The following is a 16,677-nucleotide window of genomic DNA, read 5'->3' as shown; positions in this document are numbered from 1 at the left end:
TGTACTACTCTAAAGATGCCAGAATGTGCAATAAACCCCAAACACAACATGTCAGGAGAATTTTTGCATCCCTCAAATTGCTCAGCATCCCTCAAATTGATCAGCAATCCTCTTAACCTAACCCTGACTACATACCAACAAATGTCCAGACTTTCTGCTGCTCTCCTTTCAGGGATGTCAAGGCGTCTTTCCTTGATTCTATGGAAGTCATCAGATCCCTTCTCCTCAGTCATTTGTCCAGTTTTCCGAGATGTTGTGTCTTAACTTCACCCCATTAGAAAGATTGCATCCATAGTGGTAAGAATCCTCCACCAGGCACGTCAAGTCCCTTCCTCACACCAGTTCCAGAGTTTACAGGTTGCTTCATTCCACCCCCAGAGAGCAATTAGAGACCCCTTCCAGGCTTCCCTCTTACAATTCAAAGCTGTCAGTGTGGTCTTGAGTGTGGTCTTGTATGATTTCTGTCCAAATCTCGCCGGGCTTTCACTACCCGACCCCACAGAATTCCATTTGCACCTGGATCCAGTTTCGTGCAACCAACAATATTACATATAAGCCATGTTGACCAGACCAATGTCGCTTTGACTCATCATGCTGACACCTTTGCAAAGGTTAATAGCAAAATGTGTTATGTATGCCACTACTCAATCCATAACATGTCAGACAGACAGTGCTTAAAAGGATTCATTCATTTCTCCTGATGCACCATTGAACTTGCAGCCCAGTCTATTAGTGATGAAATTACCAATTCTATGGCCAATATGGAATCTTCTAATACCTCAGTGGCCTTTTGAAATCCTTGGCTGTCATTTAATTGTCAAATCCAAGTCCTTCATTGTAATTCTGAACAGTTTGATCAAAATAAAACTCCTAATGCGTTATGCATTCAAAGCCTTAAGAAATTGGGGCACATGAAAATGTATTAGCACTGTGTTTCTTGGATGATTGAGGCAGGGCTCCTTTCATTTTTTTTAATGAAGGAGTTCTCAAGTTCACATAATCCTTTGCACAATGTCCATGTTTGCTTATTTTGTGTCCTCTGGGTTTGACTTTCTGACAGCATAGCTCTCGATGACAGTGCCGTTTGGTAGGCAACTGATATCTCAGATTTTGGAGCCTTGAACCAGCACGTGAACTCAGAATAATTTAACAGTATATCACTGAAATCAGTCTGCACCTGCAATACCACTGAACTGTATGGTAAAAAAAGATATAAAGGTAGAAGTTTATTAACTTCCTTTTTTCCTGGAATTCATCATATGAGCTATACAAGGCACGGCATTGGCTTACTGGCCAACATAGACCAAGCTGATTGATAATGAAATTTGTTGCCAAGTGATTCTATAATCCATTTTAATTGACTTGATTAGTTTGTGCAGACTTTTTGGACGTTGGTTGTGATTTCCTGATCATCGTAATCAGATCCTGAAAGATCACACACGTTAACCCTAACTGTGAAGGAATTACTTGGGAAATAAAGGCCAGAGGAAATGATGATATTGAAATGGGTTGTTTTTAGGAAAATTAGGAAAGCCACCCAAATACATAACCTTAGTGGCTCGTTGAACTGATTTCATGCTTTGCTTTGTTTGTCTATCTCACTGAGTGTTTACATGATTTCTCTGGATTAAGCCCAAAAGCTTTGTCCTAAATCAAGAGCATGTTTTCATTCAGAATGATTTAACCTTTCCACGGACCACCTGGGCGGCAGACCAAAGACTACACAGAAACACTTAAGTAACATAACAAAATTATTGATTAATTAGTCATAGCGTTAACTATAAAAACCATGCCTGCAGTCAGCGGTACAATTAACTTTATGCGCAGTTATATAGTTTGCATTTCAAGGAACAGATTTGCTCACTTACGATAGGTATCAGCAATTATAATTCACTTTGTGAGATCTACATGAAGTAGGAATGGAAACAGGAACCAACATAATATCTGAAATTATTCCTTCATTTCCATATCTCTTATGGGTTAAAATCCCATTTATTTTTGTAAAGCTCCACGCTAACTATGGTGATTACACTTGGATTTCAGTGTCAACAACTAGAAAGAACTTGTGATTGAACTCTGACCGAAAATTGATGTGAATTAAAATTAAGGATGTGATGGAGCGAGTGAGTGCAGAGATATAGAGTAAAAAAGCTTTTTTCATGTGTCCCACTCTCATGTACTGCATATCTGCATTTATTCCATTCATTAAGTCTATGTAATCCAATATAACACCACCATCAACTATAGCCTCAAAATTAGCTTACGTTTCATCCTAAAAATGACCTCAAATAAAGCCTTTCTGACAGGCTTTATAACAGTTTTTAGAAGCATTATAAATGTCGTATATTGTTGCAGGGCTGCTGTTTTGCACTGCATTACATTGAACGTTATTCCCTTATTTGATCAAACCCTGTACTAGTGTAATAGTAGTGTAGTAGTGTTGTGCAGCATTTGTGGCTTTCGTTATACAGTCTGTTAAATGGCTTACAGAGCCATTACCCCTCATACCACCATATAACATCTGCACAGATCAGTAAGATGTTAACAGATGCTAACTTTTAAGTAATATGAATGGTATTGAGCGGCACACATTTTCAGCTTCTCTTTTTTCCATTACATTAGCGTCTAACTTAAAACAAGGTGATCTCACATATCTTTCCAGTCACTGGCTAACAGTGATGAAGCACTGTATCTCACACATATATAATCACGCAGTGCATGCAGCTCCTCATAGCTCTTCACAGCTCTTGTGCTTTCTTGTAAATGCCAGATTGATGTTGATTTACAGTGCGAGTGGGCACATTTACTGTCCTGACCAAGGACCTGGTTGTAGTACATGGTGAACAGACGTGACGCATCACTTAGGCAGTGCAGAGGGGGGTTTTTTAGCTGCTACACACTCTCCATCTTTGTAGGATGTGTGCCAGCCGTGCTTTCTGAGGAGATTTAAAGTAGGATGCAGGCTCATGATTACATATTGATTTGATTGATTTATTTTAATGTGCAATGTAAAAACACCCACAAGTTTGCATTGCTTGTCCCATTGCCTTTGGAACAACGAGGTATTTACTGAATTTTAATATTTTTTAAATAGATTGTAACTGTGTTTTACACAGTTCTATAAGTTTTTGCTCCCTTTGTTTTATGTGTATTTGTGGCTGATGCTGCTCTGGAGTTTATATTGTTTATATATCTCCTTGCTGTCCGCCTTAGTGATGTTTTATTCTGCTGTTTAAGTTGCAGTTATTTCATTTCTGTAGCCTAATATTGCTTGTTGCACCCGCCACAGTGTCCATAGCTCTTTTTATTTATTGTTGGCCATTTGTGTTTAATTATTTTCCACTTTTCTGCTTAATTCTAGTGAGGCTAAACAGGAGAAGGCCGTTGTGTATTTCTAAGGTCAGTGTAGCAACTTCAGTTGAGATTGTAAAGGCCATGTTTTGCTGCGGGCACTCATGTCGCGACTCATAGGTGCCCCATGTATTTCAGTCATTCTATAAATACTGTAGAATTCTTACTGTTTGTATGTGTGTGTGAAAAAGAGGGAGAACAAGACCGCAGAGGTGCAAGCTTTTATTAGACGTGCTACAAAGGCATGTTTGTCTGTCAGCTCATGATAGGCTTCACTATTTGTGCAATGCTGCAATCAATGTAGTTATTTTTGTGACTCCATCCCTTGCCACTGCCAAACCGGGACTGTCTTACTCCACATGTGCTAAATTCACTTTCTTAGTTGTTTTTTGACATACAAACTGCTTACTAAATGCTACATTCATTCCTTCTTTCTGTGAGCGTAAGAACCTAAAAAAACAAAAAGTCTTATATGATTATGCACTTATGTATTTGCGATGAATTTCCTATTTTATGCATCCAGAGGATGAAGGACAACATCAGAATTTATTCAGTCATGGCTACATGATGAATGGAAATGTAATAATTCTTTTCTCCACCTACCTCTATGAAAAATAACTATGTTTGCTCCTAGATCCTCCACCTTGTTCACTTGCCAGTTGTTAATTCTAATTAAATAATTGTCTATGTGGTGTTTGGTGCTGGGCAGACAGTGTACATGAGGGTTTATCAGATGCTTGTTGCTGCAGGAAACAGGATTAATGAGAGTGAAAATTGTGAGCTGTACAACCAAAACAATGAGCTCACAGGAGGCCAAAAACCTTGCAGGGATGCAGTTTCCCCTGTCACTTCCTCACTATAAGCGACCATTTTCACATTACTTACGTGTTGATCCATTGTTCACATAGAAAGTATTGATTAGTGGAGCTTCTCCTCTCCACTGTGTTATTTAATATCATGTTGTGAACAGAGAAAAAGTACACCCTGCATCAAAATCAATATATTGTTATAGATTTTCTTATGTGAGGATTGTCTCTGACTTTCCCAAAACATAAGCCTAGTGCTGGACCTGTATCAGATTGGTTCAACGATTGAAACAGTTCCTATGCTGTGCTTGCTGATAGCTGTTTCCTTCATTGGAAAAAGAACTGAGCCAGTTAGAGCTTTATTGGTCCCGTGTCAGAGTGAGAAAACTGACAACAGAAAAATTGCCACAAAAATGCCAGCAAGCATGGACGAGAACTGACGCAGCTTTACAGCTTTACTACGCTGACTTAATTAAAGCATATTCCATTTATTGACATGACAAATGTAATTCATTGGTCCTAGCAAAGCTACGGCAGCTTCTGTGTCGCCTAAATTTTTTTTTTTCAACAAAACGGATGTGTCACTACTGATTTTGGGGAAAGCAAACCCCCCATGCCCCCCCCCCGAACTCAGACAGAAACTGCTAACATGAACATCAGCATGATGTCAGACTGACTAATGAAGTGAATCGAAATTACAACACAGTTTGCTTATCAGGTTACCAAAACACACACACACACACACACATACAACCTGTAGCTTGGTGGTTCCAGCACTCAGCCCTATTAGGACTTGGCCCTCCAGCAGTTGTGCAACCTTCGGGTCCACCAGCCTCAGAGAATCCTTGACCAGTTGTGTCACCTCCACCTGCCAGTCGCTACCCAGCAGGAAGTTCGGCTGGCCCAGTCCGTCCTCCTCCGAGGCTCCTCTTACTTCTCCAGCATCTGCCACAAAGTGTGTGAGGACTCGCAGGGTGGTGCTCTGATACTGGGCCACACAACTGTTCTCTGTCCTCTGGTCAGCTGCATCGTCTTCATCCTTGTCATCAGTGACCCTCTCATACCTACAGGAGTGGGGAAATAAGGAGCAGATGAGCAATGGGAATGAAATACAGCTCGGTTACAGCAGTGAGGGCTGTAGAGACAGATAGCCTAAGTATACTCCAGGTTGTTTCTGGGGTAAAAAGAACTGAAAGCTCTTTGTGTCTGAAGAAAAAGACACTTTGAAGGTTATCGCCAGTACAATTATAGTTTTTCCTATCATTGCAATTCATTTTTTCTTATCACCATTAATGCCCTCTGATGTTTTTACTGCAGTCAAAACCTCTACTGTCTGTTGTGCTGCAGGTTTTGCCGACCTCCCGAAAGTCGTACGCTCCCAGTGTTTTCAAAAATCCATTAAAAACAGCTTGCAGAGACAAACGGCTGCCTTGCTTGCGCTCTCATTTTCTTTAAAAGGGCAACTGATATTTTGCTGTATGTCTGCCATTTATTTGGCCCACGGCAAACACTTTGCAGATATAGCCATCTCAGAAGATATGTTTTGTAGCAAATGCAAACCCAGTAGGGGAATTTTGTGACACATTTGTTCTATTCTTTTCCTGCTGTTTAAGTCAAGTTTATATGGCCTTTTATCACATTAACAGGCTCACATTGGACTGGAGAAGGTAGGAAAGAAAGGAAGGGGGAAAATATCCTTTAGTGGGAAACATTGGAGGAATTCTGCAAAAATTACAGAAGGAAAATAGGTGCTGCTGTGGACCTAATAAGACATGGAAACATTGCTACAAATAGATGATGTAGTACAATTTAAATAGATAAAATACAGTCACAGCCATTACTAGGCAAAATGTTTATGACACAGATACTGATACAGATGTTTGATACAAATTTTACTGTACTTTCTAAGATTAATATATTGCTGAAATGCAAATTTAGAACACATGATGATGATTACTTGGCTGCATTTCATTCTATTTTGCTCGACTATATTAAATTTTAGAAGCAGTTTATCTCAATTCATGATTAACTGGATGTCAAAGCAAAGTAAAGGAAGTAAAGTCCCAATTCTTTCACAAAATACATTTAAACTGCTTGTAGACGCAAACTGCTCCCTTTTGCTACTGTAATGCATCATATTAAACAACAACATATCGAATTCTTTGTTCTCCAGGCTGAGCCGTGGGAGCTGCAGTGGCGGGTAAAATGTGGCCTTGTGAGACTGATCCGTTCCAAAGAGTCAACAATGTTGATGATGAAGAGAAACATTGCAATGGCTATTATGTGCACACATCACTCTTATCCATCCACACTGTATCTTCCATCACTCTTTATCACTGGATATATGTCTATGTTTGTTATCGTGTGCATTGTCATTGTCATCTCTCATGCTGCATTCCCAGCTCATACTCGACATTTCTCACAACAGCTTCAGACTCGACTTTCCTATGATCTATTTTTCAACTCACTCTTTCTCTCTCTCTCTCTCTCTCTCTCTCTCTCTCTCTTTCTCTCTCTCTCTCTCTCCTCCCTCTCTCTCCACTCACCTTTATTCTCTTACTCTTTGAGCTCTTCCTGCATCTTTCTCTCTAACAGTCAGGTGGCGGGGGGGAGTGACAGTGACAGTTTCCATTAGGTTTAATGAGGCATGGCCGGTCAGGCAGAAAAACGGGCTGACAGGTTAACATGCTGTGGCCCAATGGCTTGGCTTAGATCCTAACCTCCCTTCAGCATCCCCTCCCCTTCCCTTATTCCACATCAGTGAAGGGACGGCAATCTAAACCAAGGTGACATTTGTGGCTGGCAACAGAAACATGAGGTCAGGTCATGTTTGTAGCAGTGAGTGACAGGTCAGCCAAGGTGCCGGAGTGTAATGAGCTGGCTTATGCCGCTTATGTGAATGTGAATGAGCGCACATACTGATAAGCCGTAGGCAAGAAAACATTTTCTTTTCTCCGTTTTGCTTTCTCTCTTACAAATATGCACATAAACCTCACATATCATGCATCCCTCATGCAGTGATGCACTTGACAGACATGACCGATGTGGTCGGGTGTGGATAGCAGGGGGCATTTGTGTTAGAGTGCCACCCTGTGGGGTGTAGGCCAATGGGAAATGTCACTGCAGTGACTTTGTGGGAAGAATGTACTATTTATATGATATATTTCAAACATTCACTGTTGGTGCTAAGTGAGACTTGAGAGCATTCACACACCCTAAAAATTAAATGGCAGCAATGTTGCCATTTCTAATGTATCCAGTCCAAATTGTGACTTTATGTTCTCACTCTTTATTAGTTTGAATAAATCACCAATAATAAAGAGAATGTATATGTCAGCCTCTACATCACATATTGATTTTCTTTAAATGGCATAAATTGTAATACCCTGACTTTGATGAAGGGCCTAAACATTGTGGCACATGGAACATTTTCATTACTTTTTCCATTACAGACAGACAAAAAGTTCATCCTTCATGTCTTCACCATAGTTACTGTCTGTATGATCACAATAAAAAAAAAATTATAATAGCTATTATTAAATGAAAATTAGTCAGTTAGCCTCAAGGATCATTCATTTTAATTTAAATAGGGTTATTTCTATTTTAATAATTTAAAGAAAAATCACTTATTCAAATATTTGTATTAAAGCTATTTTATACATCTCACTCTGTGCAGATCATTGTGGGTTGTGTCCCTTTTCAGCCTCAGGAATTTTGTCCATGCTCTGTAATGCTTGACATTATTACTCATTTCTTATTCAGCATAAGTACCTTTTGGGAGACTGAATTATTAGACACTTATTATACCAACTCTCCAACTGCACCTGCATTTTATGCCTCTATGTGTGCACCAACAGCAGCAAACCAATTTATTGTAGCCTTCATTTAGTTTACCAAGTGAAGAATGTGATTTGGATTCTCATGCAGGGTTTGTTAAAAACTTCCCTGCTTAATGACCTAGATTAATAAATTCAGACATGTCCTGGGACTATTTTAAAATGGCAAACTTGTGCTGTGATACATGGATGAAGCTAAAAATCTATTTTGCATGTAGACCGACGGTTCAGCTCATTCAAGAGTTAAAGAAGGATTGAGTAAAGCTGCTGCAGTGTACAATTCAAAATTGGTGCATACACCAGTGCAGATGCAATAGACAATGAGGTCTTACCTTCTGTTGCCCGAACTAACAGGAACCCTCCAGCCCTTTATTTGGCTCAGCTCCGGGTCGGCCACATCGATGAGCAAGGGCAGACGGGGCATCCATACACTCATCTCAAGCTGGGCGCTGAGAAAACTGTAGGTGAAATTGAGCATCACCCTGCTCTTTCCTCTTGTCTCCTTCCCATTGACGTACACATAGTCACAGCGCTCAGACACCTGGAGAAAAAAAGGGAGAAATGAGAGAGGTAGAAGGATGAGAGACAGTCATAAAAGAGAATGAAGGAGGACTTCTGACGAGTATTCAAATTCTTTAAAGACCCCCTCCAATTAAAATCAAATTTTTAACCTTGTTGTCATGTCCATATGATGTTTTTGACATGCTGCAAGACATATCATGAGTATATAATCACAGTCTCACAAACATGGATTCAGACAGCCAGGGTTTCATATGTCACACACCTAAGGAGACCTAGAGACGTGTTGTGCTTCCAGTTGCAAATGGAGAAATGGTGGGCCTTCTTCAGAATTGGTTTACTCATATATTACTGCCTGCCACTGCGTAGCGTACAGTAGCTACCAAAGAGGGAAACAAGCTTAGGTTTGTGCATTTGATGAGCAGAGTTGAAGGTGGGCAGGTATGCTGGAGCTCCAGGCAAGTGCCGGAGGGCTGGGTGGAGATAGAGGTGGAGGGTATTTGCATATTCATAGTTTCGTACATGCTAAATGAAGGCAAAGGTGTGGGATTATATCCAAGATTTTTTAAGGCATCAAGGAATTTTTTAATGGAGAAAAGTTCTACATGTAATTTTGATGAAGAGTGATTTAGGGGTTTAATCTATTCCAGGAGAGGAACTTTCAAAGAACTCATTTAAATGTATTTTTTTTCTAAAATGTGTAATGATGTAGTAGTTAAATTTTGTCATTTGGACCACTTTGGGGACGATTATCTTCAGCTCTTTTTGTCCAGTTCAAGGTTTTCTGTCAGCAGCCTGTTCTGACGTGCTTGAGGCTGGAAAGATTTGGCAATGCTTCAGTGTAAGTGTCAGGTCTGCTCATCTTCTTCTGTGTATGTGTTTGAATGTTTGCAGATGCATCTTTAATGCCTGTGTGTGCAAGATAATACTGTATGTGTGCAAGTAGTGTGACTTTGGTCCAACTTAACAGATGGAGCCGAGAAAAGACACAAAACCTGCTTTATCCAACCAGAGAATAAAACACGCACTCAAACTGAATTATGATTGGCTGGAAAAAGCACAACTCAAGTCAGGTTTCTCAGATGCGTCTCCAACATAGAGAAATTATATAGCAAGGACATCAGAAGTGTCTGTCATTAGATTCAAAGCACCACTCCTCATCAAACATTCTTGTAGGACCAAATCTATTTCACGATCTGTCGTGAAATTTTGTTTGAAAAATTTCAATTCATTTCAATCTCAAATACCATCATAAGCTTGATTGGCACAACTGGTAATTTCAGCAGAAGGCTTCAGTACAGACAGTTGCTTCCTTATAACAGACCATTCACAAGAAGACTGTCATCTGTCTCCACGTCTTTGCATATAACTTGGCAGCTTTACTCTCAAATTATGTCAGACCAGCCCCTATCTCTGAGCAACAAAACTGACAGCTTGGTATCTGTCAGTTCTCTCTTCCTCCTCCCTTTTGATTCCTCTTCCTCTCCCACACTTTTGCTCTCATCCTCATTCTACTACAGTATTACTGTACCTCCTCCATGTTCAGCCTTCCTGTAATGAGAACAGGCTGTGCTTCAGACAGCACGATTCTTAGTGGGGAGAAGTTTTCAGATTTCACCTGGATTTTTGTTCAAATGATTCACTTTCATGAGTCAAATTTAGGTTCGTAATCGAGCCATCTGTGAAATGTTGCACACGATGGGAAAACGAAACCCAAAATGCATCTATCATGTGTTTGTGTGTAACATCAATATCAAAATTATGTAGCGGTGTGATTTACGAGGATCGGCAGTTGCAGCTTTACGTGCAACTTGTCTTGTAAAGCCGATAAAGACATTGGAAAAGAGAGAAATAATGTAATACTAGATTGTTGAGAGAAACACTTGCCCTTGTTGGTGCTGAGCAGTTAATGCAAGGTGATGATTATGGATTACATACTGTACGTGAATGAGTCTATTTGGGAGGTTTGTGCACGCTGAAAAGTCACACACACACACACACACACACACACACACACACACACACACACACACACATACATGACATGCACAAGTTTGCAGGGTTTCTAAAGGCAGAGTGAGCTGAAAGAATCCACTTCACTCCTCATTGAGTCTCTTAAGCCTTACCTCTATTTTTTGCTGTGTTCATTTTCTCCCTCGCTCTGCCTGTCTCTCGCACCCCGATGCTGAAATCAGTTTATGTCAACCCATCTCTGCCTCTCAATCTCGAGTTTTGTTCCATTTTATTTCTGCAGTCTACATCCATCTTTATCTCGCCTCATGCAGCCTATCAGAGATGATGTGAGCATAACGATTTAATTGAGATCTCTGTAAGGTGACATATTCTGCGCCGCATGAAAAATTTAGCACTTTACTGATCTCTCTAGCTTCTGTTATCACCATTAATGTGTCATGAAACCACGCACAAATCAATGTCACTTCTCCCAGGAAACGATCCATTGTGCCATGCAGGCTAGAAATTTATCCAGACTGACGCGCACAAACACAGATAAGGACAGCACAGAATCCAAATGCTCATACACTTACATTATGGTTTAATGGGACATTTCTGCTGTGGCTACTTTGTACAGGATGTTAAGATTTCTTAAATTCACAAAAAAATATATTGCTTTAACTGAAATTCGGGCACTGAGCATAAGAGGATTCTAGCTTGGAGCATCAAGCATGTGCAATTTCCATCACTCTAAACTATAAAGACTCACTAAAACTATAAAGTCTATCCTAGTGTGAGGTTCAGTGGTTTATTGGGTACACCTTAGGGCTCTACATAATTGTGATATAAAGAGAAACATCTAGTATTACTCTTGTTAAAACAGACGATCAAAACACCTGTTTATTTTGTTTCTGTTTGTTGAGCTTCATATTACTATTTGTCTCAGTTTATATCAAAATCAATCTGCCTTGTAGAAATAAAGACCTGGGGGAGGATATGTTGAAATCCCTACATTTCAAGGTAGTTTTTAGATCTGTTAAACATAAGCACATTCCTCTAACAATATTTTTTTCCCCAGTCACAAAGCATGGATGTGACTGGAAGCCAATCAGAAGCAACAAGGGCCCACTGAATTCTGCTAATTGCTGGCTTCATTTGTAGAGTAATGCATGCCTTGTGATAACAGGTAGAGTAGGCGACTGACATCGACAGGGAAAACATTGACAGTGGCTGCTTTAACCAAGCTCAGTGGTGCAAATCAGGAGGACACAGGTGTGCTGGTCCCTGCACCACTACACTACAACAGTGGGATTTCAACAGAAGAGGGTAGGTCAGCCCACAACAAAATGGGTTTTCTGTCATGTTGGCTGTGACTTATATTTGGGATCACTCTGCATTAGCAAGCAGGGACTACTTTAAAAAATACTGTCGTATATGTGTTTAAGAATGGTAGTCCATTGGCAGGGACATGATCAAATTACTCTTAATCGAACCATATTGTAAGTGTTTGAATGCAACAACAGTTGCAATCGCGTGTTCCCTAGTGCAGTAATACTGTAAGTTTTGCATTCCCTGTGATCAGTAGAGGGAGGCTGAGCTGTATTATGATACAGTGTTATGTGTGCAGTTAACGGACACTGTTGTGTTGGCTGAGCATTGCAGTGAAGCTGCTGTATTTCCGAACTCCTGTGGTGTATTGGTGACACATCTGTCATATCTGATGGATTCACTGCAGGGTTCAAATACCATGTGGTTTAACAATGATTCATTAATCAATTAGTGCTAATAATCTACAATAATCTAATAAACTAATCTATTAATTGACTGAAAATTTCAGATGTAGTGTCAGCATAAAAAAAACCTTTAGTATGCTTTGTGAATTACCAATAATGATGTTCAATGGGGTAAAATGAAGAAAAACAGTAATAGGTTTGGGCTAATTTTTGGGTAAGGTCAACATGGTCCCTGCTGCAAGAAGGACTTAACCCTCAAAGTTTTTGTGAGCCACTCATGGAAAAAAAAGATGCTTCCCGATCGAAAAGTGTTTTATTTTGAGTTTTCTTTGAAAATAGGGTGGAGAGAGGAGGGGTACCACTTACTGTTCCCAAACTAGTTGGGTGGGCAGGGGAGTGTGCTACCGAGGTCAGCGTCACAATGTGTGGTACTACTTCAGTGGATAATTAAACCCTTTGAGAGATCTGCCTCTTCTCTTCTCTCTGATATGCATGTACGGTACACAGAAATGCACAAAATCAGCTCCTCTATATAACACAGACACACTTTTTTTCTCACACATACTGACAATTAAGAACAAACAGTTTATTTTTTCTCATTTCTCTCATTTTTTTTTTTTCACGCTTGTCTTTTTGCATAATAGGATGGGGACATGTTGAAGGGCAGATATTAAATCTAATGTTGCCACAGTAAAAAGCTCTTCCTTTATATATCTTTACCTAACACCGTTACTGGATTACACTGGCGGTTTTGCAATTTTTTAGATTAACAGCAAGTCTTGTGTAACATTTCCCGAAGCATTCAATAAGGTTTTAGATTAATATCCAAGCTTTCAGAGAGCCGATGAAAATCAACTTCTACAGATTTGAAACCTGCTTAAGATAGGTAATCACTCATGCCGAACATTCTGTCACCTTTATGGCTTGTCAAAGTGATGTTATTGGCAAGTGGTAATGAAGTTGCAAACCGGGGCTGTTGAGAAAACTCTTTTTGTTAGTGCATCCAGTCAGCTTTCGAACAACAACCTTTTTGATGTAGGAAATGATGAAAGTCATACGCCCTTAGAAATCAGGGTTCCAGAAGGATTCCTACTGAAGGACTGAGGTTCTATCCTTAACCATTTGCTTCTGAAGAAAGAGTTCTTCAAGGGTTCTTTGTAAGACCAAGGATTCCATTAAGGGCCATTTTCATCCAAAGAACCCTTTTTGGAAATAGGAAAAGGACTGTTGAAAGTGTTAAATGATCCTCACTTTCAAATGTTTACCAAGGTTTCAAATGTTATTTTGAAATGAATATGCATCTGGAATCCCCTTAATCAATTCTTTTCACTTGTGTTCTACCAAAGTTGATATCTTGATTGTCATTTCATGCTAAACAGTAGTTAAATGTATACCTATATTTGAACAGGCACTATGTCAAAAGCCCCTCACCCCAGCTGGGAAATCAAGCCTCATTTCTTGAAATCCAGGAATGAACTATACAGCCTGCACAAACAATGAGGTGTGCTGGTGGCTTGATCAAGAGGGTTTGGGTGCTTACACAAACACCTTTTCCGGTGAGATGGTATAATGCATTATCAATGTCTGCATTGTCCTATTAAACCTTTATGGGATTCCCTCACTTTCACCTGATTGTGTGCCAGTTGAGGCTTTTAGTGAAGAGGAGTGAAAACACAGGCTTTTTCAGTCTTTTCCACTGTCACCATTATGTGCCCCCACACCTACTGCTCTCATTGGAACCTGCACGATGTTGCTGTTTGCAGATGGCTTATGAGTCATCTGTTGTTGTATGTGGACCTTGGCGTGATGCTACTGTCCTTCTTCTTCTTCCCTTTCTGCTGCATCACCATTGCTGAAGAATCCATGAATTCATCCACGGAGCACAGCTCGATGTGCCTGGCTTGTGTCCTATTTGACACGTTGCTGATTTCACTGGTCCTCTGCTCACTTTTGATCTATGCAGATAATGTCTTAAGACATCCAGGTTGTGAACTGTTAGAAAAGCTTAATTAGGCACACTGGACAATCAAAAGAACAATCACCAAAATGTTTCGGTGTTCATCTAAAAACCTTCCTCCCTGACCTGGGATGTAAAAGTGACATGACTGCTGAAATGCAGAAGCATGCTTGCCAGAGTAGATGGTACTCCCAGCAGCTTATGGTAGTACTCCTCCTCCCTGAAGCAAACTTTTTCATCCATAAAGTGCTGAAGTATAGTTTTGACCAGCATAAGTTGAGGACAGGTGGCATCTCCCATCCCCTCCTATGTTGAGTGAGAGCTGCTCCACTCCACCTGTCTTCTAGAATTTGTACCCCATGGTCATTAAAATGTTGTATTTTTTGTTGTAAATGCATGAAAATGCATGGAGTCTGCTTGCCTGCTTTGACACATGCATCAATTCAGCTGCTGTTTAGATTCCCCTATATATAGGACCTTACACTCCTCACTTAAATTGACTGCATGTACAATGTTACCCTTTAGACATGTAGGAATCTGGTCCTTTGTGTGAACCAAATGCTGTCTTAGTATGTTCATAGATTTAAAATACACAGGGATGTTGTGCTTAGAGAATACCTTTCGGATCTTTGCAGAAATTCCAGCTATATACGGGATGACGACATGGTTTCTTCACTGGCAGCAACTCCTTTTCCTTGATTGTCTACATATTATCTTGTGTTTTGTGTGTGTTTTGATGGATGCCCACTCTGGATAACCACAACGTTTCAATGCTTGTTTGATGTGATTATGTTCTTTGACTCTAGCCTCAGAGAGTGTGGATACAGTCTCAGCCCGATGCTGTGAGTAACGGATCCCTCACAGTTTCTACTCCAGTGGATGATGAGAGTCAAACATGAGATGTTGGTCAGTACGGTCGGACTTCTGGTCTCCCTCCACTTGAAGCTTGTCCTCTGCCCCCATCTTTGTAACACAGTCCAAAAATGGTAGTTGGTTCCCACTTATCTCCTCTCTAGTGAACGTGATGTTTTGATCCGCTGAGTTGATGTGATCTGTAAAAGAGCCTAATTCCTGGCTCTTGATCTTCACCCAGGTGTCATCCACATACCTGAACCATTGGCTTGGAGCAACCCCCTTGTAGGTGTCCCAGTGCTTTCCTCTACACTTCTTTGATAGGGGAACACAGGCGATCTCATAGAGCAGCCAGGTATTTTGCAATATTGCATGTCAGAGTTTATGAATTTTTGGTTCAGGGAAATGTTTCGCTGATTATTCTTTTATTCGTCCACTGTTTTTAATAAACCTTTTATCACTTGTGGCTTTTGACTGGTTCCCCCGGGACTTTCTCCCCTCCACCTCTCCTGTTCTGTTGGTTTATTCTTTGAGAGTGTCCCCTCCTTATGCATCATTGTTACAGTGTTTCCTTCAAATGTTTTCTCAGTTTAAACACTGGTAATCGTAACATTAATTAACAAAATGATTGATGACCACAATATAGGGTATATGGGATTTAATAATTTTTTGGCCTCATCTTTAGAATACAATATGATTCTTTGTAGAACCCTCAGAAGACAAGTGGATTATAGGTGACACCCTTATAAAAAGGCTATGCTGGGAGCCGCCTGGATGGTTTCTAGATGAAACCCTTTGAATGTAAAAGGGCTCCGGCTGGAACCATTGCATTACAGAAGGGTTCTCTGAATAACCTTGCATAGGGGGCATTGAGTGGAACTTTTCACAGATGGATCCTTGGTATTACCTTCCTCTTCCTGTATACATACTGCAATAACATTATTTTCACATTATCTGTAAGCGAGTAAAACCAGCAGCAGAGAAAAATTAGAGTTGTGTTGACATTATTCACCCTTAAAGCAGCAATAAGAATAAACAGCAACTTTTGCCTATTCTGAATCAGAGCTGCTGTCCTCTTGAATTTTGGCTCTTCCATATCAGATAGAAGAATAGATGTCAGGCGACAAGATGATCAAACACAAGCACAGAATAGTAGAGTCTTTTTAAAAAATGTCTTTAACTGTTCTAACTTTTTTATATTCAGCTCCCCCTCTCTAGAAACACTGCTCGTATTTTTGGTCTGTGACTCCTCACAATAAAATGACAATTTATTTAGATTAGAATATCTTCACCTCTAACATTTCCTCTTCAGCAGAGGGTTTTTTTTACTTTCTTTTTTTTTTTTTTTTTTTTTTTTTTTGTCAAAAAAGACATTCATTGTCAACTGGATTGCCAGATCAATGGAAACAAAGATTCAAGGTATTAGGGCATTTTATCTATCAATATGGTTCTATAGTTCCCCTTACTCATCTGTTATTAGCTTTCTTTCTTTTTTAGAATTTCTGATGTATTGATCTGTGAACTGAGAAGAAGCTCTCAGTATCTGGCGTACTATTTAACAAAAAAAAAAAAAAAAAAACACACGCCGGGTCCTGGTTTGTTGGAAATTCAGCACCTGCTTCCCAGACTAATGAACACAAAAAACTTCTACACCACAGCTACCTATTGTT

General features: G+C 39.9%; 1 protein-coding gene across 1 annotated transcript in view; it reads right to left on the bottom strand.

Moving 5' to 3' along the window:
• Nucleotides 1-16,677, bottom strand: part of LOC143338220 (transmembrane protein 132C-like) — a 144,465-nt gene that overhangs the window by 5,259 nt on the left and 122,529 nt on the right. Inside the window, exons 7-8 of the mRNA XM_076758464.1 lie at nucleotides 8,326-8,534; nucleotides 4,912-5,221 (exon numbers count right to left, since the gene is read on the bottom strand). Of these exons, the coding sequence (XP_076614579.1) occupies nucleotides 4,912-5,221; nucleotides 8,326-8,534 (519 nt within the window). The remainder of the gene's footprint in view (nucleotides 1-4,911; nucleotides 5,222-8,325; nucleotides 8,535-16,677) is intronic.

The sequence above is a fragment of the Chaetodon auriga genome, chromosome 19 (genome assembly GCF_051107435.1).
Source record: "Chaetodon auriga isolate fChaAug3 chromosome 19, fChaAug3.hap1, whole genome shotgun sequence".
In the NCBI taxonomy this organism is placed as follows: Eukaryota; Metazoa; Chordata; class Actinopteri; order Chaetodontiformes; family Chaetodontidae; genus Chaetodon; species Chaetodon auriga.
The sequence above is the reverse complement of the archived record's forward strand: the minus strand, read 5'-3'. Positions and strand labels throughout refer to the sequence as shown.